The sequence below is a fragment of the Hyaena hyaena genome, unplaced genomic scaffold, assembly GCF_003009895.1.
Source record: "Hyaena hyaena isolate Hyena2069 unplaced genomic scaffold, ASM300989v1 scaffold_28, whole genome shotgun sequence".
NCBI lineage: Eukaryota > Metazoa > Chordata > Mammalia > Carnivora > Hyaenidae > Hyaena > Hyaena hyaena.
In genome coordinates this window covers 4,753,200-4,779,048 of record NW_024080660.1, presented here as the reverse complement: position 1 = coordinate 4,779,048, position 25,849 = coordinate 4,753,200, and the positions used below count along the sequence as shown (strand labels likewise).

General features: G+C 54.9%; 1 protein-coding gene across 1 annotated transcript; it reads right to left on the bottom strand.

Moving 5' to 3' along the window:
- Positions 1-2,369: 2,369 nt before the first annotated feature.
- On the bottom strand, positions 2,370-25,849 carry CNTN2 (contactin 2). Its single transcript, XM_039227639.1, has 22 exons — positions 25,717-25,849; positions 20,870-21,014; positions 20,580-20,755; positions 20,319-20,414; positions 19,723-19,932; positions 19,370-19,469; positions 17,971-18,146; positions 17,437-17,573; positions 16,834-16,963; positions 14,864-15,014; positions 14,612-14,739; positions 14,104-14,279; positions 13,446-13,566; positions 12,824-12,982; positions 12,260-12,409; positions 9,996-10,066; positions 9,491-9,725; positions 9,132-9,244; positions 8,003-8,189; positions 7,558-7,670; positions 6,934-7,102; positions 2,370-6,503 (listed from the first exon to the last, which is right to left on the bottom strand). The coding sequence occupies exons 1-22, from the start codon at positions 25,793-25,795 to the stop codon at positions 6,394-6,396; spliced, it is 3,132 nt and encodes a 1,043-aa protein (XP_039083570.1). The 5' UTR covers positions 25,796-25,849; the 3' UTR covers positions 2,370-6,393.

Below are 25,849 nucleotides of genomic sequence, written 5' to 3'. Positions count from 1 at the left end.
AGGATCGAATGAAGGTTCACCTACTACCTGTGGTTGTTTCTCTTAAGTCTTATTTCACAACAGACCTCCTGGGTTTTTTGTTGCTGTGTTTGTGTGCCATTGATTTTATTGAAAAGTCCAGCTGGGCCAGTTGTCTTGGATAGTCCCCCACAGTCCGGGTGTGTCGTCATTGTTACATGACCGGATTGCCGAGGAATGGGTCTTCCAACATTTTTGACAACAGCTCCACGCACATGATGTCCACTGCTCACCACAGGTGTGCGGTGTCAGGGTGGCTCCTTACCCATAAGCATGATGATCTGGTTAAGGTGGTGACTGCCAGGTCTCTCCAAAGGTGTCTATTTTTTTCTCTTGTAATTACCTATTTGTGGAACAATACTTTGTGATTATCTGGTTTCCTAGAAGCCATTAGTGCCTTGGAATCCATTCACAATCCTTGTTTATTACCTGCCGGAGACTGCAGAATGGCGTCTTTAATGTGCCCTTGCTGTATTTATTAGGCTGTGTTTTTCTGTAAAGAAGAGCTACTCTTTTTTTTGAGCTCTCCATAGGTTATTTTTTTTAGTGTATTATATGTAATCCATTAATGTCCTATTTTTGATGTTTAAATTGTCCCCAATTTTGGCCAGTGAGAGTCCCTTCAAGCCAGCTCTTCTCTTCCTTTTGTTGTGGTCCCATTTGCTTTGGAACGTGTCCTTGCTTTCTAGAACAACAAGATCCATATTGGGACCTTGCTTTCTCCAAGGGATTCTGGTTTCCTTGTGGTGTGGGGAGTAGTATTTAGAAGCCAGGGTCTGGGCGCTGAATGCGCTCACTGCCACTGGGGAGTCATTACACTTAGGTTCTTTCATTGTCCCAGGTACACATCAATCATGAGTTCAAAGCATCTCTTGTTTTTCAAAGCTTTATAGGTAATCCGGTATAGAGCGAAGATTGAAGACCACTGACGTATGGTCACGCAAAGTGTACAGTCTACTATCGCGCTTATTTTGAAAAGATCTTAAATTTTCCACGCACCCTTTCCCCCATTCTCCCTCAGAGGGGATGGGCTTCGGAAGACCTGGCGTGTGCTTCTGGCTCCTATTGATTGTAGTGGAGGAAGCGGACAGACTCACGTGTGTGTGAGGGTCAGAGGAGCGCAGTCCTGCGAGTAAAACCGCTGGAAGCCGCGAAGGGCCGGACGGGAGGGAGAGAGTGTTTCTAATGAAGCACGTTAGTTCGGCTCTGGGCTGTGGGCTCGGGCACCCGGGAGAGCGCTTGCTACCCTTGGCAAGACCATAAAACAGTACCTTTAGATCTAATGGACTCCGTATGATGTTGCTGAGGAGGGAGGAGGGCTCAAGAGGGACGTTGCCCATTTTACAGATGGGGGGCCAGACCAAGAAGAGTGGAGTGACCTGTCCAGCCCCTGGGTAAGCCTGTAGTCGAGCAGGGGATGGAATATTGTGCAGCTCTAGGCTCCCAGCCTTCTGTGCTTTGGGCTCTCGAATTTTGACTCTGAGGATGGGAAGGGATTGAACAGGGAAGAGGGGAGGAAAAAAAAGCCCCTCCGATGTGTTATTAAAGACCAGAACGCAATTCAGTTCATTAATGCTGTGCATGTCATCTGCCTCTGGAGGGATGGTCAAGGCCATGCTAAGACTAAAATTTGGGTTCTAGGCTGGCCGGTGCTCCCAGCAGCCCCTTTGGGTGCAGAGTGGAAGGGATTAGCCCATTGTACCACTGCCCGCACTGGCCCCTCCTGGGGGCCGGCATCCTGGGCTCATCGCGGAACGCAGAGGAGCATGCTGCGGTGCAGTCAGCATGGAGCCCTTCCCACTTGGTACGGAAAGACTTGAACACAAGGCTGTACAAGCATGTCACCGTGCGTCTCAGAGCCAACGGAAGCTTGACAAGTGTTTGTTGAATGCAGTAGAGAATGTTGCAGCTGCAAGCTGAGTAGGATCCCGATTCTCTTGGCTGCTGAGAGCAGAGACTAGAGGCAAGCTTGCTACGTGGGGCCACTGTAACCCTGCAGGGAGGTTTTCCTTTGGTACCATTGAGTCTGGAACTGTCAAATGTCTTAGAAATTGGGGAAGGCAGAAGCAATGCCATCACAAGCAGTGTTTGCTGCCCCGTGTCAGGTAAAGCCAGTGCAGCCTGGCCAGGTGCCTGCTCGTGCTCTGCTCAGGCCTGTCTTAAAGCCCCTTGGGTCAGTTCTTCCCCCTCCCAGGGATGCATGAAGCAGGTGGGACTCTGTCTTGTTCCTTCCTTGGAGCTAACTGTGTGAAGGGGAGGGCATCAGCTCCAAGCCTGGGGTTCGAGAACAGGTCAGGAGGCATGCTTCAGCCCGATGATAAAAACACCCGCAGCAGGTGCCAGCTGCCTTGTCAGGTTGAGAAATCATCTTTATTTAAGAACTGCCTGCTACCAGAGTCAATAAATAACTACCATTACAAGAAGTACAAGAGAGACAAACAATAGGCCAATGGAAGTGGTTCCATTTCAACAAAGATGGGGTCAGGTCGGTGGTCTGGAGAAGCCCTAGCCCTCGCCCAGCCACGAGACTAAGCTGTGCAGGCCCTGGATGGGGCTGGGTCAGTTGGAGTCTAGGGGCCAAGGCAGGGTGCACCCCAGCTAAGGATACTCGGCTTCCTGGGCCTTGGGGCAACATTATCTGACCTATTTGTTTTCCTCCCTGGCTTCCCTTTATTATCCTGCCTTCCTAAAGTCTATGACCCTATATACAGCTACCAGGCTCCTCTTTCCATGGAGCTTTTAGAAGTCCCTTAAACATGCCCACCTAGTCCCTCACACCACGCCGGGAGCCTCTCTGGCAACCTCAGTCATCACAGGATGACACCCAGGGTAGGTCTGACCTGGGAAAATGGGGCACCACACTTGAGCCTCAAAACGAAGTTTGAGAAGTCTAGCCCTCTGACCCGAAGATGCCCAGCTGGCCGTCACATGTCTGAGCCAGGAAGAGAAAAGGGGGTCCTCTGGGTGGGGAGGAGATGAAGGAATACAGTGTCCTCAGCCAGCTTGGGCTCTTGCCCAGGGTAGACCAGATGGCCCTGATACTGTTGAGAGACAATGTCCTCCACAAAATGCCTGAGGTGAGCTTTCCCCCTTGGTGACTGATGGCTGTCCCCACCCGTACGGGAAGGAGCTGCAGCAGAAAGGGGCTCCAAGACTTGGCGCTAGAGGGACATTCAACAGCATGCCCTCACACACCCAGACTTCACCTAACCTAGACCCCAGGCCAACAGCTGTCCAAATTCCTTAAAGGTCCCTAGAAAAGGAAGAAGCCTCTTAATTACTCACCTTAGGGCCTCATTGCAGAAGCTCTTCCTGATGTCTAATCTCAGATCTCCTGTTATTTTATCAAAAGAAAAAAAAATAAAAGCCCCTCCTCATGGCCTTTCCATCCCGTGGCCCATCTGTATCATTTCATGGCCCGGCTGGACCGCGAGACCTGATCTGGAGAGAACTCCTGTCCCCCTGAAGGCGAGGTATACAAGACTGTTAGAGCAATGAGGACTGAGTAGCCAAGACCAGGGCCACAGGGACCTGGAGGCTGAGCCCAAGTATACGCAGGACAGAGAGAGACTGTCTCCCTTGGCCCTGACTGCAGGCTGTCTCTGTCCCTAGTCCTCAAGGCACTTACTGGCCACTAAGCTGTGGGGTAAAGCACTTGTTTGTGGCTGTCCCCCTTGTCGCCGCCTCTGAGGCTTGGTGTGTGAGCGGGGAGAGATCCAAAATTGACTACTGACCACAGCAGGAGTGAGACTCAGCCCATCTGAGCAGAGACGAGGAACATCAGAGGCCCCTCGGGCAGGAAGGGGGGCTCTTTTGCCTGCATGCAAGCTCCTGTCCAAGCCTCCTCACCAGGAGACGAGTCTGTTTTATAAGCTTGCATGTCCTCAGGTCACCTACGGTCTTACTAAACCTTAATTCGTACTCTGCCCGAGCTCTCAGGCTGCAGGAGCCTGCGTTTTCGTACACAGCTCTCCATCTTCCAGACAAGTTCGATGGGGTCTTCCCGGGCTGGGTTTTCCTAGCTAAAAACCTGTCCTAGGCTTTCCAGGGGGTCTGCTTTCCTCCCCTTTGCCAATGGACCTCATTAGAACTAAGACTCTTGGTCGTAAGTGCCTTTTGACTCAAGCAAGCTCAGGGACTGCAGTCTCCAGCCTTACTGGTGACGTCCTGTGCGAAACCAGCTCATCCCTCTGGCCCCAGCATCTAGACACCTGTCCCCCTGTTTCCCCCGCTGCAGCCCAAGGCAGTGAGGCAGGACTCAGCTAAACCTTGGAAGCAGGTTTTGTACCCTCAGCATCCCCCTTGTGGTAGAGCTGGGGACAGTCCAGCGCACAGCCACAGGGGACCACCAGGAAGGGTGCTAGACTGCTTAGGGTCTCTGTGTTCAGAATGTAGTCACTTAGCTGAGCCCGCATGCACCTTGCATGGGGGGTGGGAGGTTATGGATAGGAGCAGTTGAGGAGGGTTTGGTCAGTGGCTCCAGGGAGGCGGTCCTGGGCCGGGGGGGTGGGGGGTGGGAGCAGCAGTAGCCCGGAGAAGTGGTGTGAGCTGATATTTTAAAAAAATTGTAGCGGGTAAACATCAACATAAGCCTGCCCTGGAAAAGAGAGCAGGACTTAAAAGTTAAAAACCCGTAACAAAATAGAGTTCTAACTGTAAACTACAGAAGCCAGGCTCTGGGGTCCTCGGTGGGCCTATCCCCTACAAGGGCCCTTGTGAAGGGCCACCTGTCACAGCATGGGCTGGGGGAGGGGGGGTGATTCCTGGTTGTGCCACCATTGCTGCCTGGATTTGTGGAATCCCTGTCCTTGTTTGGGTGCCTTTCCCTGGAGCAAGGGTAAAGGTGGCAGAGGGCTTCAAGCCAGCACTGTATGTTGAGGGCCCAGGCTCGAAAGGCGAAGGATTGGTATCTCCCGGCATTGGCCCGTGCCTTGGGCTGGGACCCAGCCATGCCGATCTCCCCACCTGAACCTCTTGAAGCAGAGTTTTCATAGCCCTTTGCCCTTCTCAACACTTTCTTAATCAGGCGGTAGCCATTCAGCACTGCCCTCTTCCTCGGGACAGACGGCCTGGGATAGGAAGTTCAGACAGGCTGTGTGACCGCGGGAAGTCCCTAACCCCTCTGTTCCCTCATCTGTAAGGTGAGGGGCTTCGGCAAGTTGGGCTCGAAAGCCTCCTCCGGCTCCGATGTCCTGTGACTGGTAATGTACCCAGAGCACATGATAGGACGCCCCTAAATTTATTAGTGCCTCTTTCTTCTGGGAAAATGCAAAAGAGCCGTTGGAGGCAGCCTGGGGGACGGGTCCTGCCAGGTGGTCCAGGGTAATGCTGGGAGAGCCAGGGCCACATGTATCCTTTGCCCTTCTCAGAAGACTCCCGACTCCAGAGCATACAGAACCGATGTCGCCTTATTGTCCCAGGCTTGAGCGAGTCAGTGCTGGAGGGTGGTGGCCCAGAGGCTGCAGGCTGAGCTGGAGGAAGTGGGTGGGCCCCCAAGGCTTGTCTCCTGTCTCCTGTCCACACCTGGAGGGACCGTGCAGGATGGTGGGGTGGGGAACCTCCCCGAGATAAGCCCTTTAGTCACTCTGCCACCTGTCGTGGCTTCTGTCACTTTGGGAGTGATAGGGTCAGGTTGGCAGTGATGGCTAAGAGGGCAGCGTCACCTGCATTGGGACTGTGCCTTTGGGCCAAGCCTGGTGCCCTTTTCCACCAGGTGTCCCCACTTCTCAAACCCTTTTAGCTCTTACCCCCGACAGTCTGGAATCTCATCCCCCAAAGCTCTGGCTTCTGGCCTCGGACTTTGAGGCACCGGTTTTCTGCCACCTGCGTAGGCTGTCATCAAGGACAATGTCAGGGTCCAGCTGTGCTGCCCCTCGAGGAAGTAGGGGAGTTCTTTGTCCCAGGTTTGGCCCTGTTCCTATGCTGAGGGACGCCGATATCTATGCTCTGCCCTACTGCGTTTGCGTCCAGTGTTCCCACCGCGCCAGACACTCCGCTGTCAGGGAGCAGAGTCCATCTCCCCGCATGTGCAGATGCACATTTCAAACCCCCTTCTTCCTATGGGCTTGTTGCTTCCATCCAGGCGCCCCGGAGGACCCAGGCATAGGGTTCAGTATCATCATGGAAGTCACTGCCTGGTGTCTTTTGACTTAAAGAAGAAAAAAAAAAATCCTTGCGCGGGTTTTATCCTGTGGCAGAATATGAAATATCCTACCTCCTACGAAAAGGGCACTGTTTAAAATAGGTATTGAAAACCAGCCATTGTCAGGCACAGTGTGGGGCCACCTTGGCATCAGGAAGGGACCAGGGCCAGCTGGCTGCGTCCATCAGAGGTGGGTGTCCGGCTGTGGCAGAGGTGGGGGGAGGGCGCCATGATCAGAGCTCCAGGTAGGCTACAAGGATCAGCATCGCCACGGACGGGGAGAGGATGGCGCCGGGACGCGGGGCTGGGCAGATCGCTGAGTTCTCCACCATCATGCTTGTGCCTGAAACCAGCGGGTGGAAGAGCGGGGACTGTGTCCAGTGGACTCGGGGCCAGCCGGCCCCGCCCTCCTGCCCCACCCTCAGGACAGGATCCAGACCTTTGTTAAGGAGACTCGGGGTGGGCCATTTTAGGGCCCAGAAGTGTTCTCAGGCCTTTTCCTACAGCGTGCTGTAAGGCCTGTGCTTTTGTGGCCTTCAGACTGGCCCTGCGCCCCATGAAAGGAACACACTCCTCTGTGGCCTTCGGGGATGTTGGGGCTGGCGGGGGGTGCTGGCTGGCAGTTCCAACGCTATTACACTTGGTTCCCGCCTACCTTCCCCTTCCCCCCAGGGGTCTGGCTGGGGTTGGTCTGGGTGGGAATGATTCCTTTGTCAGGCATCTAGATGGACCCTGATACTCCGGGGGGATAAGGTTCGGGGGAAAGACAGCACCTCCATTCCTCACGATGTGGACTTCTGCTGGGATCCCATCCCCTCCAGGTCCTGTGGTCCGAATCTGTACCAGGGCATGACCGATGTCTTCAGGAACTGCGATTTCTATCCAGTTCTTGCTGGTGAGGTGGAGCGTGGGAGCTGGGTGCAAGTCATTCTGGTACAGCATCTGTGGGATGGACGTTAGCCAGGGAGAGTTCACTTACACCCGCCGATTCTTCTCTCTCCCCCAGCTCTGGGCCCTGGGAGGAGCCCATCTGGTTCCGGTCCTTGCCCTTCCTGTTTCCCGTTGACCAGGGCCTGGCTCTTGAACAAGCTCCTCGCTGATGGGAGGAAAGCTTGCGAGCAGCTGAACCGTCTTTGCTGACTCCCTAGGCTGGAAGGACCCTTGGACTTCACCTAGTCCCGCCCCACCCCCTTGAACCCTGCCTTCCCGCAGTCAAGCCTTCTGCCCCCTCTCTTGTCTCTGCTACAAGCCATTCGTGTATTTTGTGGCTCTGACGATCACAAACTCTGCTTAAGTCGGACTCAGAGCGCTCTTACTATAAACTGCGGCTCCCTGTGTCCCCTGGAAATATGGATCGCTGTTCCTGTCGTTTAATGCCCGGTTGATCCCTTCCTTACCTTATAGCCTGTGACCGCAGACTCATTTCGGAGAGGAACCACAGGATCCCACTTGATACTAAGACCTGAGCTTGAGAAGGTCCAGGAGATGTTGCCAGGAGGCCGCTGTGGAGCTGCCGGGAGAGGGAGAAGGTTGGGAAACGTTCCAAATGATTCCTCACCAGCCATCCCCTGGCCTTAAGCCAGCCTTTTTCTAAGTGTCTGGCCCCAACAGGACCTATACCCAGAACCTTCTATCTCAGCTGCCTAAGAAACAAACCACATGAAAATCCAAAGGCTGGAGAAGGGAGAGGTGCTTCAGCGGCCCTGAATTCTACTCCCTCTTTTCATGTGTCTTGCTGCCTTGTCTCTGTCCAGCGTGGGGTTTGTGGGCTAGAGCATTTGTCTCCATCGCTGGGGAAAGAGTGGTGCTAGAGCCACCCGCAGCCCCAGAAGACAGACTCACGGGGTTTCATGGTGGTGGCATTGGCAGAAGGGCTGGCGGGTCCGGTGCCCGCTCTGTTGTAGGCCCGCACGGTCACGTGGTACTTGGTGTTGGGGTGCAGGCCAGTGACTCGGGCACTGGTGTCCAGCCCCGCTGTCCTCACTCGGTCAGCGGCTGCTTCCTTGTCCCCGGCTTTCCAGTAGCGGATCTGAAGGGGGCAGGGGTACCCTAGGGTCAGCAGTCAGGCCCCAAGTCAGTTAAGTGTCTGACTTCAGCTCAGGTCATGATCTCAAGGTTTGTGAGTTCCAACCCCACACTGAGCTCTGTGCTGTCAGCACAGAGCCTACTTCAGATCCTCTGTCGCTCCTTGCTCTCTGCCCCTCCCCTGCTCGCACTCTCCCTTTCTCCTAAATAAACATTAATTTTTTTAATTTAAAGAATACAAAATGCATATCTTTACTTACAAAGCAGTCCCCCCCACACCCTCTTGCCCCATGAGCTTATAATGGCTGCCCAATACATATGCAAACCATCTGTTAAATATTTGTCCACATCAAGGGCAGTTTGGTGTTACCTCCTGGGTGGGGCCTGCCTTGCCCACTGTGCTCCAAGCCAGAGCTAGGTATCACCGGGATCCCTACCGGACCCTTCTCCCTTACGCAGTGACGTTTCTTGCCCGTCCTTCCTTCCCTTCCTGGTGCTCCCCCTTGCTCTCTGTCCACCCCACAAGGTGCCCCAGTGGGGAGTCACTTGGGTCTCAGAGCTCGGTACAGAGTCTGCTGAGCCCCCAGTTCCCAGGAACAGGGCGACCAGCGGGCACAGAGAGGGGGCCATGCTCTTCTCTGCAGGCTGAGAACACGAGGCTAACCGGGCTTTGGCATGAAAGGGGCAGGCCGACTCCCAGAACCTCCTCCTCCCCCTCCCCTGGGCTCGCATGGCTTCCAGTGCTGGCTCTAGGCAAGCACTTCACTTCAAGGCTGTCCGTGGGTCAGTCTTTTGTGCTGGACATCAGCCACAGGGGCTTGGCTAAGGCTGCATGGCCAGGATGGCACAGACTGCATCAGTGAATGAGTGACCCCAGGACGAATGACTAGTGAGCTGTGAGGGGACCCAGCCCCCCTTCCTCCCCGGGCCCCAGGTCAGTGCTCACCTCATACCCCAGGAGGATGCCATTCATGTCTTGCTGCACAGGTTCCCAGGTCACGTTCATCTCTGAGGATGAGACCCCCTTGGCCCAGACCTTGGTAGGGGCCACCCTGGGCTCTGGGGATTGATACAGAACTGGCTTGGATTCCCCAGGCCTCCCTGTTTCCTACAGAAACAGAGCTCTTTCCAGAGACCCTCCCTCCTCCTTCTCCCAGGCCTGAGGGGGACAGAAGGGAGCAAGGGCTAGGAACACAGCCAGGTGCCGTTCCCCCCCCACCCCCCAGCGGGGAATCGAGCCAGGGTGTGAACAGCCTGCTCCCACCCCCACCCCACGGCCCGGCAGGTGCGGAGGGGGCCTCCCACCTTCCTCAGCAGAGTACACAAGCGCCACGAGGCTCTCGGGCCCATCCCCGCGGCGGTTGTAGCTGCGGATCTTGACCTCGAAGGGTGTGTAGGGCTGGATGCTGTCATTGCTGTAGACGAAGTGCTGGGCGTCGGCGCCGGGCACCCGCGCTGTCTGCCAGCTGGTGCTGCCCTGCCTGCGGAAGGACAGCAGGTAGCCGAAGCCGTCTCCGTTCTGGTACTCCCGCGACATGGGCTGGGGGGCAAGAGCGCGTGGCATGGGCGAGGGGCCGTGGTGGCTGCATCTCCCTGCCCATCCTCCGGCCCCGCCCAGCCTTCGCCAAGAAGGGCAGCCCGGGACACCATGTGCCACGGTGGGTGCGAGGGGAAGGGACGGGATGTGGCCTGCTCTGGGATGCACGGCGGCTCTGTCTGGGTCCTCTCTACACGCTGCTTGAATCTGGAGATGAGTCAGGATGGGGGAGGAAGGAAAGGACCATCTCTGTCCTCTGTCCCTGCAGCTTACCGTCCAGTTGAGGATGAGCTCTCCAGGGGCTCCACCCCCTCCGCTGAGTCCTGAGGGTGCCACTGAGGGGGCTGTCGGGGCCAAGGGACACAGATGTGGCTTGTTAATGGGCAGTGAGGGGGCAGAGGCCTCCGTCTGTGCCTGTGAAGCAGACTAGGACGGGGACATCCCTTCAAACTGGCTCTAGTTTTGTCCTCTGGATGTGGGCTCTGGAGTCAAGGCAGACCTGACATCAAATCCCATCTCTGCCACTTACTACCTGTGTTTCCCGGGGCAGCTTACTTAACCTCTCTGAGCCTCTGATTCCCCTCTCCATAAAATGAGGATAATAATGTTTCTCTCAAAGGTCTGTAAGAAGGATACAATCAAACAGGACAGTGTCAGGCTTGTATGACAGGCCATGCTCTGGAATAGCAGGTGCTCCATAATGATCTTTGTCTTCTCTCTAGTCAGTTTCAACTAAATAGCAGACAACTCCAATTTGCTTTAAAATAAGGGGAAGAATAATCCAGAGCTGGAGTTATTGCAAAAGATATTTCTTTGGGGTTGCAAAGTGTTTTATTATTATTTTTCCTTTCATGGCAGATTTCCCTAATTGTCTCTGTTATTCAACACAGCCGATATTAAAACAAGACCATTTAATTAGATCACGAATCTTGGCAGGGGGGTAACTTGGCAGAGGGTCAAACAGTTCTGCAGAGAACACAGCAGTGGGAAACTTATCACTCGATTCTGATGACTGTAGTTGAGGGCCTTGTAAGGGGTGCTTAACAGCTCAGAGCAATTAAGTGACTTGCCTGAGGTCACACAGCTAATGAATGGCACAGTTCAAATTTGAACTCAACTCTTCGGATTTCAAAGCCTATCATCTTTCTTTTGCATCATCGTTGTTTTTGGCTCACCAACTGGGATACCAGAATGGAGACCACTCCCTACCCTGCATTTGATTCTTTAAGGAATTCATTCAAATTCCTTACTCAGGAGAGGTACCAGCTAAAAATGTCGACTGACTGGAGAGTTGGCCTGGGGCCCATGGGAAAGCATGTTTAAGGGACACAAGAAGTTGGACCCTTACTACATATCAAGGGTGGGAGGCTTGGGTGGGTGGGCAAGGTCCTTGCCAGTCTCAGGCAGGACCCCAGGTCATCTGGACCTTTATCTGTGAATGTCTCAGAGGCAGTGTGTGGGGGTGTGTGTTCCTCTCCTGGGTTCTCTCCCTTGCCTCCCCCACTCAGGTTCTGACACCCACCTGCCTTTCAGGGAACTTGTGGGAAGATTGTCCATTGCATCTCCTCCCAAAGAAACAACCTAAAGGACTTAAAGACACTGACTGCTTCCCTACACACACACACACACACACACACACACACACACCTTCCGCATTAACTGATTTTAGCGGCTCATGAACTGCTAGGTAGGATACCTGCCCATCAGCCCATGGTCCTCAGTTAAAGTCCAGGCTCTGCCAGTGTGACACTTTCCTTCTCCAGACTTCAATTTTTTCCATTAAAAAATACTTAAACCTTTTATTTTGAGATAACTGTAGATTCACCTGCAGTGGTAAGGTTGGCTCAAATTTTTTTTTACTTCTATTTTTTAAAAATGTTTATTTATGTATTTTGAGAGAGAGGGAGCAGGGGAGGGGCAGAGGGAGAGAGAGAGAATCCTAAGCAGGCTCTCTGCTGTCAGCAAAGAGCCCAGCGTGGGGCTTGATCCCATGAACCATGAGATCATGACCTGATCTGAAATCAAGAGTCAGATACTTAACCGACTGAGCCACCCAGGTGCCCCAGGTTGGCTCATTTTTTTAAATGAGGGGTTTGGGGTGCCTGAGTAACTCAGTCGGTTAAGCATCCAACTCTTGATTTGGGCTCAGGTCATGATCTCACGGTTGTGAGATTGAGCCCCACATCAGGTGCTAAGCTTAGAGCCTGTTAGGGATTCTCTCTCCCTCTCGCTCTCTCCCTCTCCTCCTTGTCTCTCAAAATAAATAAACACACACAAAAAAATAAAGTAAAATGCAGCAAGGGGTTTGGACTAGAAGGCTCTTGCAGCACTCACGGGCCCAGGCTATGGCCCAGGGCCGAGTGTGTTGTGCAGAGCAGTAGCCCTGCCTGCCTCACGTCCCTTTCTCCTCTCTTGTGTTAGAGTCTGAAGCCTGGTGAGGAGGGTTGGAACTCCGCGTGGCTGTGGCCTGCCTGGGGCTCTCTTGGGTCTGTGCCCTGACGTTGCTGCTCTTTGGGACAGACACCTACAGCTCTGACCTGCTTCCTTGGTCCGGATTTTGCTGGAGGGCCCACTGGGCTCCCCGGTGCCCAGGATGTTGCTGGCTAAGACCCGGAACTCATAGTCCATCCAGGGGGTGAGACCCAGCACCTGGGCGGTCTCGGCGTTGCCCTCAATGTTGGCGGGATCTGCAAGACACCGAAGTCAGTGTGCCCACACTCGTTAGTCCAGACGGAAAGGGCAGGGACTGGGTCCGACTCACCTCATCATATCCAGCCCTCACGGTGGTGCCTGCCATGCACTCAGTGCTCAACACGTCTTTTAGAAATAATGGGGAAACTAGTAGACTCCCCTGCCGGGGAGCCTTTGTTGTGCTGTGTGCATCAGTGGGGGCCCCAGTAATGATCTGCCAATGCTCCGAGGGCACAGACGGAGACCCTCCCCTTCTCCAGTTCTCTTCCACTCTCTTGCCGGCCATATGACCACCTCCCCCAATGGCCCGGGAGCCCCTTGCAGGCAGAGGACCTCAGGTTGTACCCCTTTGAAGTTCCAGGCTCAGCCAGGCCTCATCAGCACCGGCCTAGGTGGAGCCTCACACTTACTGGTCCGAACCTGCTTCCACTTCCCTGCAGGTGGAGTGCGGGCTTGCAGGGTGTACTTGGCAATGGGGCTGTGGTTGTCAAAGCCTCGGCTCCAGCTGAGCTGGACGGTGGTGTCACCAATGTTCCTCACCACCACACCTCCCGGGGGACCCGGCGGACCTGCACCACAGAGAGCACACTGGGTCAGAAGTGGGCAACCTCAAAATTCGAGCCAGCCAGGCTGGCTTGGGCTGGTGCAGTACCAAGAGTCGGCAGCAGAGGGCGCAGCAGACACACATGAGGTGGGAGGGCGGCGAGTGGCAGATGGGGGTTGGAAGGTGGAAAAGATGTGTTCAAGGCTGGAGGGCATCACAGAGGCCTTCCCATAGAGATGTGTACAGATTTCCCAGCACTAGGCTTTGAAAACTGGCCTCAGCAACGTTCTTCAGTCTTGGGAAGTGGATTTTTACAATTCATTTGGGACCTTTGAAAAACCACAGGATAAGTTCGACTCCTGGAACTTATCTCAGAAGCCCTTCCCCCACAGCTTTTGGGGAGTGGAGGAGAGTTAGGAGTGAAGGTCAGAAGAGCCTTCTGAGGGAGGCTCAGAGGGAGTGGGGGGAGGGGTGGGAAACCCCATCACCTCGGACCAGGACCGTGGCCTCCTTGGATGCGCTGTCCACCACCGTCTGGGCCATGCACGTGTACTTCCCGCCGTGGCGCAGCTGCGCATTCAGGATGGTCAGATCCCCCACCGTCTCCTTCTGCACATGGGGGACAGGAGGGCGGGTGCAGGTCAGAGGAAGGAGCCCTGGCTGGTGCAATGAACTAGCTGTGAGCCATGAGGCAGGGCTCGGAGTCCCCTGCTCCGTTATGTCCGTGGACCCCTCGTCATCTCAGAGTCTCTGTCTGTTCAGCGGGTGGAATCAGCTAGCCCCCACTTAGTACCACGGGACTAAGCAACAGTTTGTAAGTGAAGAAAGGAAGCCATGGTCCAAGTTAACGAGGTCATTTGCCCTGGGCTCAGGATAACGAGAACAGTAGAGGGGAGGGAGTCTTGCTGGGTGCCTGGCATTCCACATTTGTCCCTAACCCTCTCCTAAATCCACAGCCTTTGGGTAGAACGCTGGGAACTGCCTTCGAAGGGAGGGTGGTTCTTCCGAGTCTAAGGGTAAGCTTGCCATGCATGGCATTCCTGAGGGAACGGGGAAAGGCTTTGGGGGTGGTCATGGTCAAGGACATCTTGGGTCCCCTGTCTGTCCAGAAGAAGGGAAGAACCCTTCTGGGTCGTCTGGTCTTACCATGCTGGCCCTCCGGTAGTGACCCCCAGGCTTGTCAAAGTCGATAGGGAAGTCGTCCAGGGTCCAGATGAAGGTGAGGTCCATGGTGGGGTCGTGGGAGGCGTGGCACTGCAGGGTCAGGCTGTCCCCCAAGTTGATATCAGCGCTCGAGGGGGCCAGAGTGATCTTGGTTGCGTCTGCCAAGCAAAACAGGGCCCCCGGGTAGATGGGGAGGAAGGAGGCCCGGGCAGGGGCAGGGGGCAGGGTGAGGGGGTGTGTCCTGAACGCCAGGAGAGAGAAGAGGCAGCGCGGCCAACAGGATCTTGACCTCCCGGCAGGCAGCCTGCAAGTGTGTGGAGTGGAGGCAGGAGTGGATTCTGGATGGTGGTGGGGAGATGGTCCCAAATGAAGCCTCAAAACCAAACCCAAGCCAAAAGGAAGGTGGGAACACAAGAACAGGGTGTCAAGGAGGGACTGGGACCCTGTGGTGGCTGAGCCCCCCTTCCCCCCACCAAGCCACACCCCTCACCTCGCACAGACAGAATGCCCGTGCTGTTGGCTTTGCCCATGAAATTCTCAGCAAAGCAGGTGTATTTGCCTTCATCTGACCGACTGATGTTTCTTATAATCAAGGTGCCATCCGGAGTCACGGTCACTCTGTGGCAAGGAGAAAGCAGGTGTGGCCGACCGAGGGCCACGCTGCGGCTGGCATGGGGAGGGGCCTCGCCTTCATGGTGGACGAGGAGGAGCAGGATTGCCCCGGGTCGAGCCGGGTTCGTACCTGCTGCTGTTGACCAGAATCTCGGTGCCTTTGCTCCAGAGCACCACAGCCTTTGGGGCCGCCCGGGGCTGACAGGGGATGACAATCTCTCCCCCGCGGGCTGCGGGGATCAGGCGCTTCACGGGGTTCAGCCTGAAGTCAGGGGCCAGTGCTAGAAGGAAAGTGAGTGCCCTGCAGTCACCCAGGGAATCCCAGTACCTGTTGCCCTTGATGAAGGGGTCACCTGACTCCACGCGGAACATTTTACCTCTCCCCTCCCAGGCCAGTGCATGAGGGACTTCCAGCAGCACCAGCGCTAAAACACACCCAGAATCCAGCCCCTTCCCATCGCCCCGCCCCCACTGCCACCACGCTGGTCCAAGCCACCAAGTCTCCTGCCAAACTATTGAAAAGCCCCCTAGGAGGTCTTCCTGTTTTTGCACCTTCTTTCTATAATATTCTGCTCCACCCAGCAGCCTGGCATAGCTTTTATGAAACTTAAACATGCACTCAGGATGAAATCCAAGGTTGGCACACAAATAGGACTCTGCCTCCCCCTCACATCGCATGCCACTCTCCCTCATTTATTATGCTCCAGTCACCTTGGGCCATTTGCTGTCCTTTGAGGTTGTCAAGATTGTTCCTGCCTCAGGGCCTTTGCACTTGCCATTTGTCTTGCTTAAAAATCCCTGAGATCTTCACATGGCTGGCTCCTTGTTAACACTCAGGTCATACCCCAAATGTGACTTCCTCAGAGAGGTCTCCCCTGACCATCCCATCTAACTGGCCCCACCTTACTCCTACCGCTCTGCTAGATTTTTAAAAAATGTTTATTCGGTTTTGAGAGAGAAAGAGAAAGGGAGGGGCAGAGGGAGGGGTACAGAGGATCCAAAGAAGGGTTTGCGGTGACAGTAGAGAGCCTGATGTGGGGCTCGAAGGCATGAACCGTGAGATCATGACCTGAGCTGAAATCAGATACTTAACCAACCGAGCCACCCAGGTGCCCCTAGATTTTCTTTATACTGTATTTTTTATGGCTGTCCAAAACCAGCTTATTTAATTATTTGATTTTCTGATCATTCCTCTCTCTCAACTGGATTGTAAAATACTTGAAGATTACGTGAATATCTTTCACGTTCACTCCTTAGGAGCTGTTGAATAAATACTGGTCATATGAACAAAGAAATGCATGAGTCTTAGTTACGTTCACTCCAATTTGATGAGATAGGTATCATTATATCCATTTTACAGATGAGAAAACTGAGGCCCCATGAGCTCAAGTCACACAATGAAGGACACCAGCGGCAGCTGGCATCTGTTATGTGATGGCCAGTTCCTTTATGCTTTACCTCTATCTCATTAAATCCTCCAAACAGCAGTATCAGGGCAGGACTTTTATTGCCCACATTTTATAAATCAAGAAGCCGAGACACAAGGAGATTAAGTTGCCAAAGTTCACATAGCTGAAGGCAGTGGTTTAAATACACATCAAATTGACTTGGTTTCCAATGGCTTTTGCCACCTTTCTTTCACTGCAGCAAACACTGTAGCCGGGCCGGGATATGGAACAAGTAAGGGACTCCGTCTTCCAGAAGCACTCAACCTAGTGTCTCCTCTCCTTTCTTAAATCCCTGTCTTCTACTCGGAAGGCGCTGGAAAACTAAGGGAAGCCACCAGCGTGTGTTTAGAAATGCCACAGCTCAGGGGCACCTGGGTGGCTCAGTCAGTTGAGCGTCTGACTCTTGATTCTGGCTCAGGTCATGATCTCACAGTTTGTAGAATCAAGCCCCGCATCGGGCTCTGTGCTGACAGCATGGAGCCTACTTGGGATTCTCTGTCTCTCTCTGCCCCTCCCTGCCCCCAAAATAAATAAACCGAAATATAAAAAAGAAAAAGGAAAAGAAAAAGAAAGGAAAATACCAGCACTCAGAGCTCCTAAGCACCCGCCTGTGTGTCCCTGTGGGTGTCCCCTGCCTCCCTGGGCCCTGTACCTTGCACGGCCAGCTCAGCACTGGCATAGATGGTGCCATGCTTGTTCTCTGCCACACACTGGTACATGCCGGAGTCCTCCAGGCTCAGCTTGGAGAACCGCAGATCCCCAGCCACCACTTCCAGGCGGTTCTGTGCAGGAGAGGGCAGAGTCGGGGCATCAGGACCACTGGCGCACTAAGGGGGAGGGGCGGGTGCAGCAGAGATGCTAGGCGGCACCTCCTACTGAGGGGCTCATATGCCCTGTGTCCTCCGGGGCCTCCTGGAGTCCTAGGACTGAGCTTCTCCAGGCCTCCTGCACCCTCACCCCCCTGCATATCAGCACACTGCAGCCAGAGGGACGAGGTGACCTACTTAGGGCAGCACAGTGATTTTGTGACTGGGTTGTGCCTGGATCCAGGTCTCTGGAACCTCTAGTCAGGACCCTAGCCAGTTGACCAGCCTGTGGCCATGTGAATCTGGGGTGGAAAGAAGCACCTAGAACCAGCCACCCAAGGCGCCCTCGTTGTCCCAGAGAAGCTGCCAATGGTGGTACAGGCTTGGGTGGGGGGAGTCTGGAAGGTGAGGGGACCAGGTTGGTGTGCAGGAAGCCCCGGGTGTCCTACCTGGGAAGCCAGAGGCTCCCCGTTCCTCAGCCAGCGCACTGTGGGCCGGGGCTTGCCAGCCGCTGCACAGCCCCAACGCAGGTTGGAACCGATGTCAGCCTCCATGTCGGAGATCACCTTGAGCCACTCCGGCTGAGCTGTGGGGAGCAAGGGAGAGAAAGATCTGGGGATGAGCTGAGAGGAGCCCCCCTTTCACAATGGACCAGGATCGCAGGGCTACAGTTCCTGTAACAGACAGCAGAGGGCGCCATCAGCATTCCGGGAAAGGGTTTGGGGGCTGTGAGACGCAGGCTGAAGGTCAGCACTTCGTGTCTGTGCCAGTGGCTGTTTGAGCAACTTAAATCATTTTAAAGCCTTCCATTGCTTTCTGCAACCCTGACTAAAGCTCTAGCTTCTTCTGTTCCCACCCCCAGTGCAACCCTGGGGCAAGAAGGCTTAAGCAAGGGGCCACCCAGTCCCTCCCTGACTTTTGGATCCGCTTCCTCAGGGATAAGAGTGAAGAAGGCTGGGGGAGAGGGGACCCCAGCTCTGTACCCTGCACGATGATGCGGCCCTGGACGGTGTCGCGGCCCTTGGAGTTCTCTGCCTCACACTCGTAGGTGCCCTCATCCTCGAAGCTGACGCTGGGTATCTGCAGGGTGGGCTCGGCTGTGGCCCACTGGGGGGACAAGGAGCCGTCCACTTTACGCCACTTGATCTGAGGGACAGGGCTGGTGGGGAAGACAAAGCCAGAGCGGGTTTGCTATGCTGGGTAGACGGCCCTGTGCCTGCAGCTTCTCACACACAGACTCTCTCCTGAGTGCCGGGCAGGTGGGGATGTGGACTCGGGTCTGGACTCGGGTCTGGGAGGGGACAGAGGGAGAGAGGCAAGGGGGAAGGGAGGGGCCGGCCTCTTCCAGACAGGCTCAGAGCACAGGTGGGAAAGTGGCAAGAAGTAGGGCCCCTCTCTCTCCTCCTCTCCCCTGCAATAATTGTGACACCCGTGAACTTGGTCTTCTGTGTGGCCTGTACCCTGAAGCTGACTTGCTCTCCCCACTCCCACCCTGCACTGACCACCATGCTTCTTCTGGGACTGCCCTCCTCAGCAGTGGCTTGTAACTTGGGATTTTATGGGGTCCCCTCCCCGCTCTCCCCAACAAGGCCTTGCCTCTGCTTTTCAAAAGGGCTGTAGTCATTAGTATCCTGTGTACTAAAATGGACTGAATTATCAGTGACTCTTAAAGGGTTAACTTATTACCCTCTCATGTGCTTTAAATATGAATTTTCTGGAAATCCGATAACTATTCACCAAGCAGTGGACATCCTGGGTAACCACAGGAGATATTGGGGAACAGAGGACCGATGTACAAATCACATTAATTGTTCTACAGACATTTGTTTGAGCACCTGCTCTTTGCTTAGCCCTGTTCCAGTGAATCCTTCTTCTAGGAGAGGAGATTTCTATCCCAATTTTTAAAAAGATAACTGTCAGCACTCATAGAACACTTACTAAATCCAGGCCCTGTGCTAAGCACTTCACATAGAAGTACTATGATTATTACTATGTACAAATAAGGACAAAGAGGCACAGAGAGGTTAAGTAGTTTACCCATCGTCTCCCAGCCAGCAAATGACAGAGCTGGGATTTGAACCCAGCATGCCAGGTTGGGGTTCATACCCTGGGCTACCTGCCCTCAGCCTGGGGTGTTGCATTAGCTGTCTTGGCATGCATTGCTGGGAGGGCCCGCTGTGTGTCAGGCCCCTGGTGTGCATGGCGTCCTCACTCAGAGAGAGAGAGTGCTCAGTGAGTGGTGCTCACTATCCACTGTGGGTCCGGTGCTCTGCTAGACCCTGCGAAGGGTACCAGGATGACCGAGGGGGACCCCACCTGCCCTCTCCCGGGGGTCACCCATGCCCCTGAGGGGCTCTGACAGGGACCTCCTCCACCACTCACTTCCCGAAGGCGAAGCACTCCAGGGTGACCTGCTGTCCTACTAGCGCGTAGGTCTCTGCCGGGAACCGGGCCTTGATGCTGGGTGCAAAGAGCCTCGTGTCTGGGGAGACAGGGAGTCTGCAGATCAGGTGCAAATGATACAGGCTCGGTACTTAGGGTCTCAGCACAGCTCAGAGCTGACTCGTTCTTGACCCCCGTTCCCCTTGGGGGCCTGGCCAGGGGTCTGAGGGTCCAGGCCCCAGGCCCCAGCCTCTGCAAGCGGAGCCGCTCTTCACCTCCTCCAGGGGAGAACCCTCTTTCCCAGTGTCTGCTGACCCGTTCAGCTCCTCCCTGCCACGCCCACCAACCCTGACCTTCCGCCGCCAGGTTGAGCTGAGCGAACTTGCTGAAGACGCTCTTGGTGGAGAAGTCCATGTGGCTGGTGGCCAGGCAGGAGTAGTTGCCCAGGTCTGAGGCGTTGGTCCGGGCAATGTACAGGTTCCCCGTGGTCTGGGACACGAAGTGACGCCCATCCGTCGGGATGAAGTTGGGGAACTCGTTGAGGAGCCAGCGGTAGGACAGGCCTATGTAGGGTGTGGGGGCTTTGAGGAAACCGTGGAGCGCTGGGCTGATGGGGCAGCTATGGGGGGGGGCCCTCAGCGTGCTGGTGGGGATCCCTGGACCTAGTTCTGAGAGCCCCGTGCTTGGAGCTGGCGCTGAGGGGAGACCCAGAAGGAAGATGTGACTTTACTCCTGCCCTCGGGGTGCTCCCAGTCTGAAGGAGGAGGCAGGGAACCGAGCTAGAGAATGACAGACTCACAACAGAAACACAAAATCATTTTGAGTTGGGGACCCAGGGATCAGTGCGTCCAAGGTCACTCAGTACCTTTTCCTTCGTCCCTTCTCTGCTGAGTGGCTCAAAGCCCCTCCTGCGCCCTCTGTCCAACCTTGGGCCAGGGTCCCGACTCACCTGGGTAGTGGGCAGGTGGGTTACAGGGCAACATCACCCCCCAGCCTTCGTGGGTTTTCACAGGGTCCCTCTCCTCCTTGGAGAACTCCTGCAGAACTGGAGGTAAAGATCCGGCACTTGGGCACCGTCTCCGAGCCTGGGGGCCTCCCGCAGTTCAACCTCCCCGGGAAGTAGTCACCTGCCCTTTCCAGACACTTTCCCCGGCTCTCTATCCCCCGTCCCCCCACCCCCGGAGCATCCTGTCACCCCTGCAGGTCTCACAGCCAAAGCGGAGCACAGCCTCCCTGCTGACGATGGTGCCCACGGGGTTGGAGGCCAGGCACTGGTAGACGCCGGCGTCCTGGGCCTTGGTGGGGTTCATGATGACCAGGTTCCCCCCTACCAGCTGGTGGCGGGACCCTGGCTCCAGCTTCATCTCGGTGCCATTCATCTTCCACCTGCAGCAGGGACAGAGAAGACCCTCCTGGACCCAGCCTGGTGGCAGGGCTGCTGTGAGGCCAAACTTCCCGGCTGCCCAGGGCCTCCCAGCACCCACCATAGGGGGGTCTCACCTATAGGTGGCTGGAGGGCTGGCCCGGGCACGGCACGCTAGCGTCACCTTCTCCTCAGTGGACTCTTCTGGGAATAGCAGACCGAGGGGCTGATCTTCAAAGACAGGCCCAAAAGTGGCCGGGGATCCCCGGGCTGAACTCCAAGCTGTAGGTCGGGAAGGAGCACCAGTGGCCTCAGGCCTGGGGCCCAGCAGGACACTGCTGTCCAATAGAACTTTCTGCGATGATGGAAAGGTTCCATTTTCTGCACTGGCCACTACGGTAGCCACAGCCACCTGCTGTCAAGTCCTTGAAACGTGGCCAGTGCAGCTGAGAAACCAAATTTTAAATTTTACTTCATCTTAATTAATTGAAACTCGAATTTCAGCGGGTTGGGCTGGTTCCGGCTGGCCAAGTTCATTGTGTCAATCACCCATGCCACACTCAGGTATTGAGCACCTGCTGTGTACCCGGCACTGGGCTAGACTATGTTGCGAAAAGGAATAAGACACGGTCCCTCTTCCTCAAGGGGCCTGCAGCCCAGGGAGGGAGGTACTAAAGGATGGGACAGGATGGTGAGGACTGTAAAAGCTGCTGGGAGTTCTAGATGCAGGGGCCCTCGGGGTGGGGGCAGCTGGCCTGCAGGGTGTGAGGCGCATGGGAAACCACCGGTTAAGGAGGAAGAGAGACAATGTTTGTCCCTGGAGCCTAATTAATGCTCCTTCCGGCCAATGGCCAGTGCTCTGGCTCTTGGTCTCTTATCAGCTGTTATAGACCTCTTCTGAGCCTCAACATCTTCACCTGTAAAATGGAAAGAATACAAACTCACCTTCCAGGGTCTGTAGGAGTGTTCAGTCTGGTACAGCGTATGTGCTCTGAAAATGTCTGCTGGACCCAAACAAGGGGCGGGATGGAGTTTAGGGGAAGAAGGAAGGCTCTGGGTGGGTAGAGCATGTGTGGGTTGTTTTGGGGGCATTTTTATTTTTATTTAAAAAAATTTTTTTTAAATGTTTTTATCTATTTCTGAGAGAGAGAGACAACGTGAGCAGAGAAGAGTCAGAGAGACAGGGAGACATAGAATCCGAAACAGGCTCCAGGCTCTGAGCTAGCTGTCAGCACAGAGCCCAACACAGGGCTCGAACCCACAAACTATGAGATCATGCCCTGAGCGGAAGTTGGACACTTAACCGACTTAGCCCCCCAGGCACCCCCTTGGGGGCATTTTTATACAAGTCCTGTGTGATAATTCAAGAAAGAGAGGCCCAGAAAAGGGGACGACTTGCTCATGGTCACAGAGCAAGACTGTGGCACACGCAGATCTAGACCCCGGTCTCTCGAATTTGCTGAATAAATGAAGTTTTCATGCCTGCCTCCCCCCCACCCCCACCCCAGGGCAGATGCCTCTTTCTTTATGCACCAGGGCAGGGGACACAGGCACGGAGGCCAGTGTTTCACACCTGCCTTCCCACAGGGGTGGGGAGTGGGCTCTCCTTGCTGACTCATGGGGCTGCCGTGCTTCGCCTTTGTGGTATCACATAGGAGCCAGGCCACCCCTAATTGGCTCCTACCCCACAATCCAGCTGACTTCAGGCCCTCCTGGGTTGTGGGGGCTGGGATCCCCATTAACCAATTAGTGCCTCCTCTTCCAGTGCATCCGGCTGTCAGCCCTGTTCCAGGGGTGGGGGTGGGGGTGCACCCCCATGCCACAGCTGAGGCCCAGCCCGGGCCCCCCCCCCACCCCCAGGGAATGAGGGCAGCTGTTCTGCAGCTCTCAGAATGAGGAAGGAGGCAGGGCTCCCTGAAATGGCATCCCCCTCCCCCTCCCCACCACCCATCACTATCCCTCTCTGCCACCCCAGGGCCTCGGGGGCGGGGGGGGGCGGGGGGGGCGGCGGCGCCAGTATCATCTCAGTTGGAGAGCCCAGCTTAATCCCAAGTTAATGATGTGGTGGGGGGTAGGGACCCCTGCTCCAGCTGGGGCTGCCAGGATGGGGGGAAAGGAGGGGTGATGGGGGGCAGCCAGGCTGCTGGGAATCACCTTGTATAATAGCAGCTTCCAGTAACTCTGCAGGCATGGCAGGGGGGTGGCTGAATGGGCCTGAGGCACACTGATACTCTGAGACTGGCTTTCTTCCTGAAAAAGCTTTGTCCCCTGCACTCAGCCATATCCACACTCTCAGCCCGATATGTGCATTTCCGCACCTCTCACCGACACACACTTCCTCACACGCACACACACATTACACATACATGCATTCCTCTCTGAGCTACTCCAGTAGTCAGATACGCATTTATGCACACATCTGTTCCCAGGGACATCCAGCTACTCATGTCCACGTGTGCCTATTTACATATGTTCATAAGTTCATAATAATAAAAACAAGTGCTCTTTATCAAGTGCTTGTTGTTTATCGGACCCCATGCTCCATATTTCTTGCGCATAATCTCTTTATGAGACAAGTATTGCCGTTTCCTCATTTAACTCATGGGGAAACTGAGATTTAGGAAAGTTAAATAACTTGTTCCAAATCGCACGGTGAGAAGGAGCAGACCCACGGGTTTGGACCCTAGCCAGCCTCACCCACAGCCAGCATCCTTAACCACAGTGTCCATGATTCTTGACCTCACTTCCCTATCACAACTGTCAGAGGCCCTGTCCCTTCCCAGAGGTGCTGAATCAGAATGCGTTATGGGCACTCTGAAGGGCAGCTGGGTTCAAGAGCCATCACACTTGCTGTAAGGCTTTCCATGCACATTCGTCATGCCCCCAAATGTAGCACCCGGTCCACACAACAGCCCGCTCACATTCCCACCCTCTTAAACATCCACAAACATACTCTCGCTCACCCCACACCTTCTTCTGAGGCTGTGCTCATGCCCACCCATACATCCATACACGATGGAATGTTCCACTCGTGTCCCTGGAGCTTAGGGATGTGGCAGACCAGGTCCCCTCTCCCTGGGCTTTCCTGCACCTCTGGGTCTGAGAGCCCTGCGGCTGCCCACACCGCCTGCCTATGATAATGTGGTCCCTGGTCTTGGCACTGAGTCTTCCCCAAGGGAGGGCAGCACTGAGGATCCCAGGCTCCCCTCCACTGCTCTCTCTGGGGTGGCTGTCTCCTGCTCTGCGCATCTGGGACTCTCCATGCCAGCAGCTCCTCTGGCCTGGTGGGTGCGGGGCACTGGTAGCCAGGCCTGAGAATGGGGGTGCTGGGAGCCCCCCTCCAGCCTCTAGGTTGGCTCTATTTCCTAGTAGCCTCACTGACTTGGGTGTAGGACTGGGAGAGAGTTAGGACAGAATGAGAACATCTGAAAGTATGCTAGTGGAGTACCCCCTGCCCAGTGGGACAGAGAACCTAAAATGTGCTGGCTGCAACCTTGCAGGGGATGTGGCATGGGCAGGCGGAGTCAGAGGCTGCTAGACCTCCGGAAGGGTGGTGGGGGAATGGGTCCTCTTTCTCCCATGGAGATCTTTTTTAAAAAAAGGTTTTTTTAGTGTTTTATTTCTTTCTTTTTTTTTTTAAATGTTTATTTTTTATTTTTTGTTTATTTCTAGGAGAGAGAGAGAGACAGCGTGAGCAGGGGAGGGTCAGAGGGAGAGGGAGTCACAGACTGAAACAGGCTCCAGGCTCTGAGCTGGCAGTCAGCACAGAGCCCGACGCGGGGCTCGAACCCACGAATCGCGAGATCATGACCTAAGCAAAAGTCGGACGCTTAACCGACTAAGCCACCCAGGCGCCCCTGTTTTATTTATTTCTGAGAGAGAGAGATAGCATGAGCAGGGGAGGGTTAGAGAGAGAAGGAGACACAGAATCTGAAACAGGCTCCAGGCTCTGAGCTCTGAGCTAAGTGTCAACACAGACCTGACGTGGGGCTTGAACCCACCAACCATGAGATCATGACCTGAGCCGAAGTCGAATGCTTAACCAACTGAGTCACCCAGGTGCAGCCCCCCTCCCCTCCCCAGAGATCTTTAAGGAGAAAAGAAGCATCTATTGATCTGGGCTGGGAGTCAGGGCAGAGAGGCCCTAGCTGCAGTCCCAACAGGCCTCTCAGTGCAGCAGGAGGGGGTGGGAGACCCCCCTCCGGCTCTTGGACAGGCTGGGTCTCTGGTACCTCCTTCTTGGGACACTCTTCCGAGTCTGGCCAGCCTGCGATCTGGGCCTTCACTGCCCTCTTCTTCCGCCAGCCTCCCTCCTCCCCTCTCCCTACCTCGCAGCACCTTTGGGATGGAATCCTCTGCTTGGGTCCCTTTGGACAAAAGGTCACCCCCTGCTCTGCCTCATGTCTCCTCACATCCTGTTCCACACTAGGTCCCTTTGCCAGGCTGCAGTGTGGCCCTGGGGAGCCCTCCTAAAGTTTTGTGGTACTGATCCCCATCTCCTCAAGTTAGAGGACACTAGAGCAGTGCCATCAACAAAACTTTCTGTGATGATGAAAATGTTCTATAAATCTGTGCTTTCCATATGTGGCTTGTATAACTGAAGGACTAATTTTAAATTTTAATTTAATCCCAGTTTAATAGTTTCATGCGGCCACCATATTGGATAGCACAACTCCTCAGAGGCTGTGGCTCTGGGCTGATACCACAGAGATCCAATTATGTCATAATCTTGCTGTGTGGCCCAAGGCAAGCCACTTACCCTCTCTGGATTATGCTTCTTCTACCTATATTATGGTGGAGACTCATTCCTTCTAACCTCAAGGGGAAGGTAAGATCCACAAATGGGAAAAGTTTAGCAAAGGAATGGGTCTCAGAAACCTGAGTGCCGGGGCAGTGCAGAGTCCATGATTTCTGAAGTCATTGCTAAAATAACAGCCGTGATATAATGGGATAATCATCCTACTGGACTTTGGAAATCTCTTACCTGGAGAGGAGACAAGGGCCATAGAGACTAGCAGCAGCAGGTGTGACTTCCTCCTGGTGGGTGTCCCCATGGTGGGCATTCTGGGCAGAGACGGGGACCTGAGGAGAGGAGGCTCAGCTCACAGAAGGGAGAG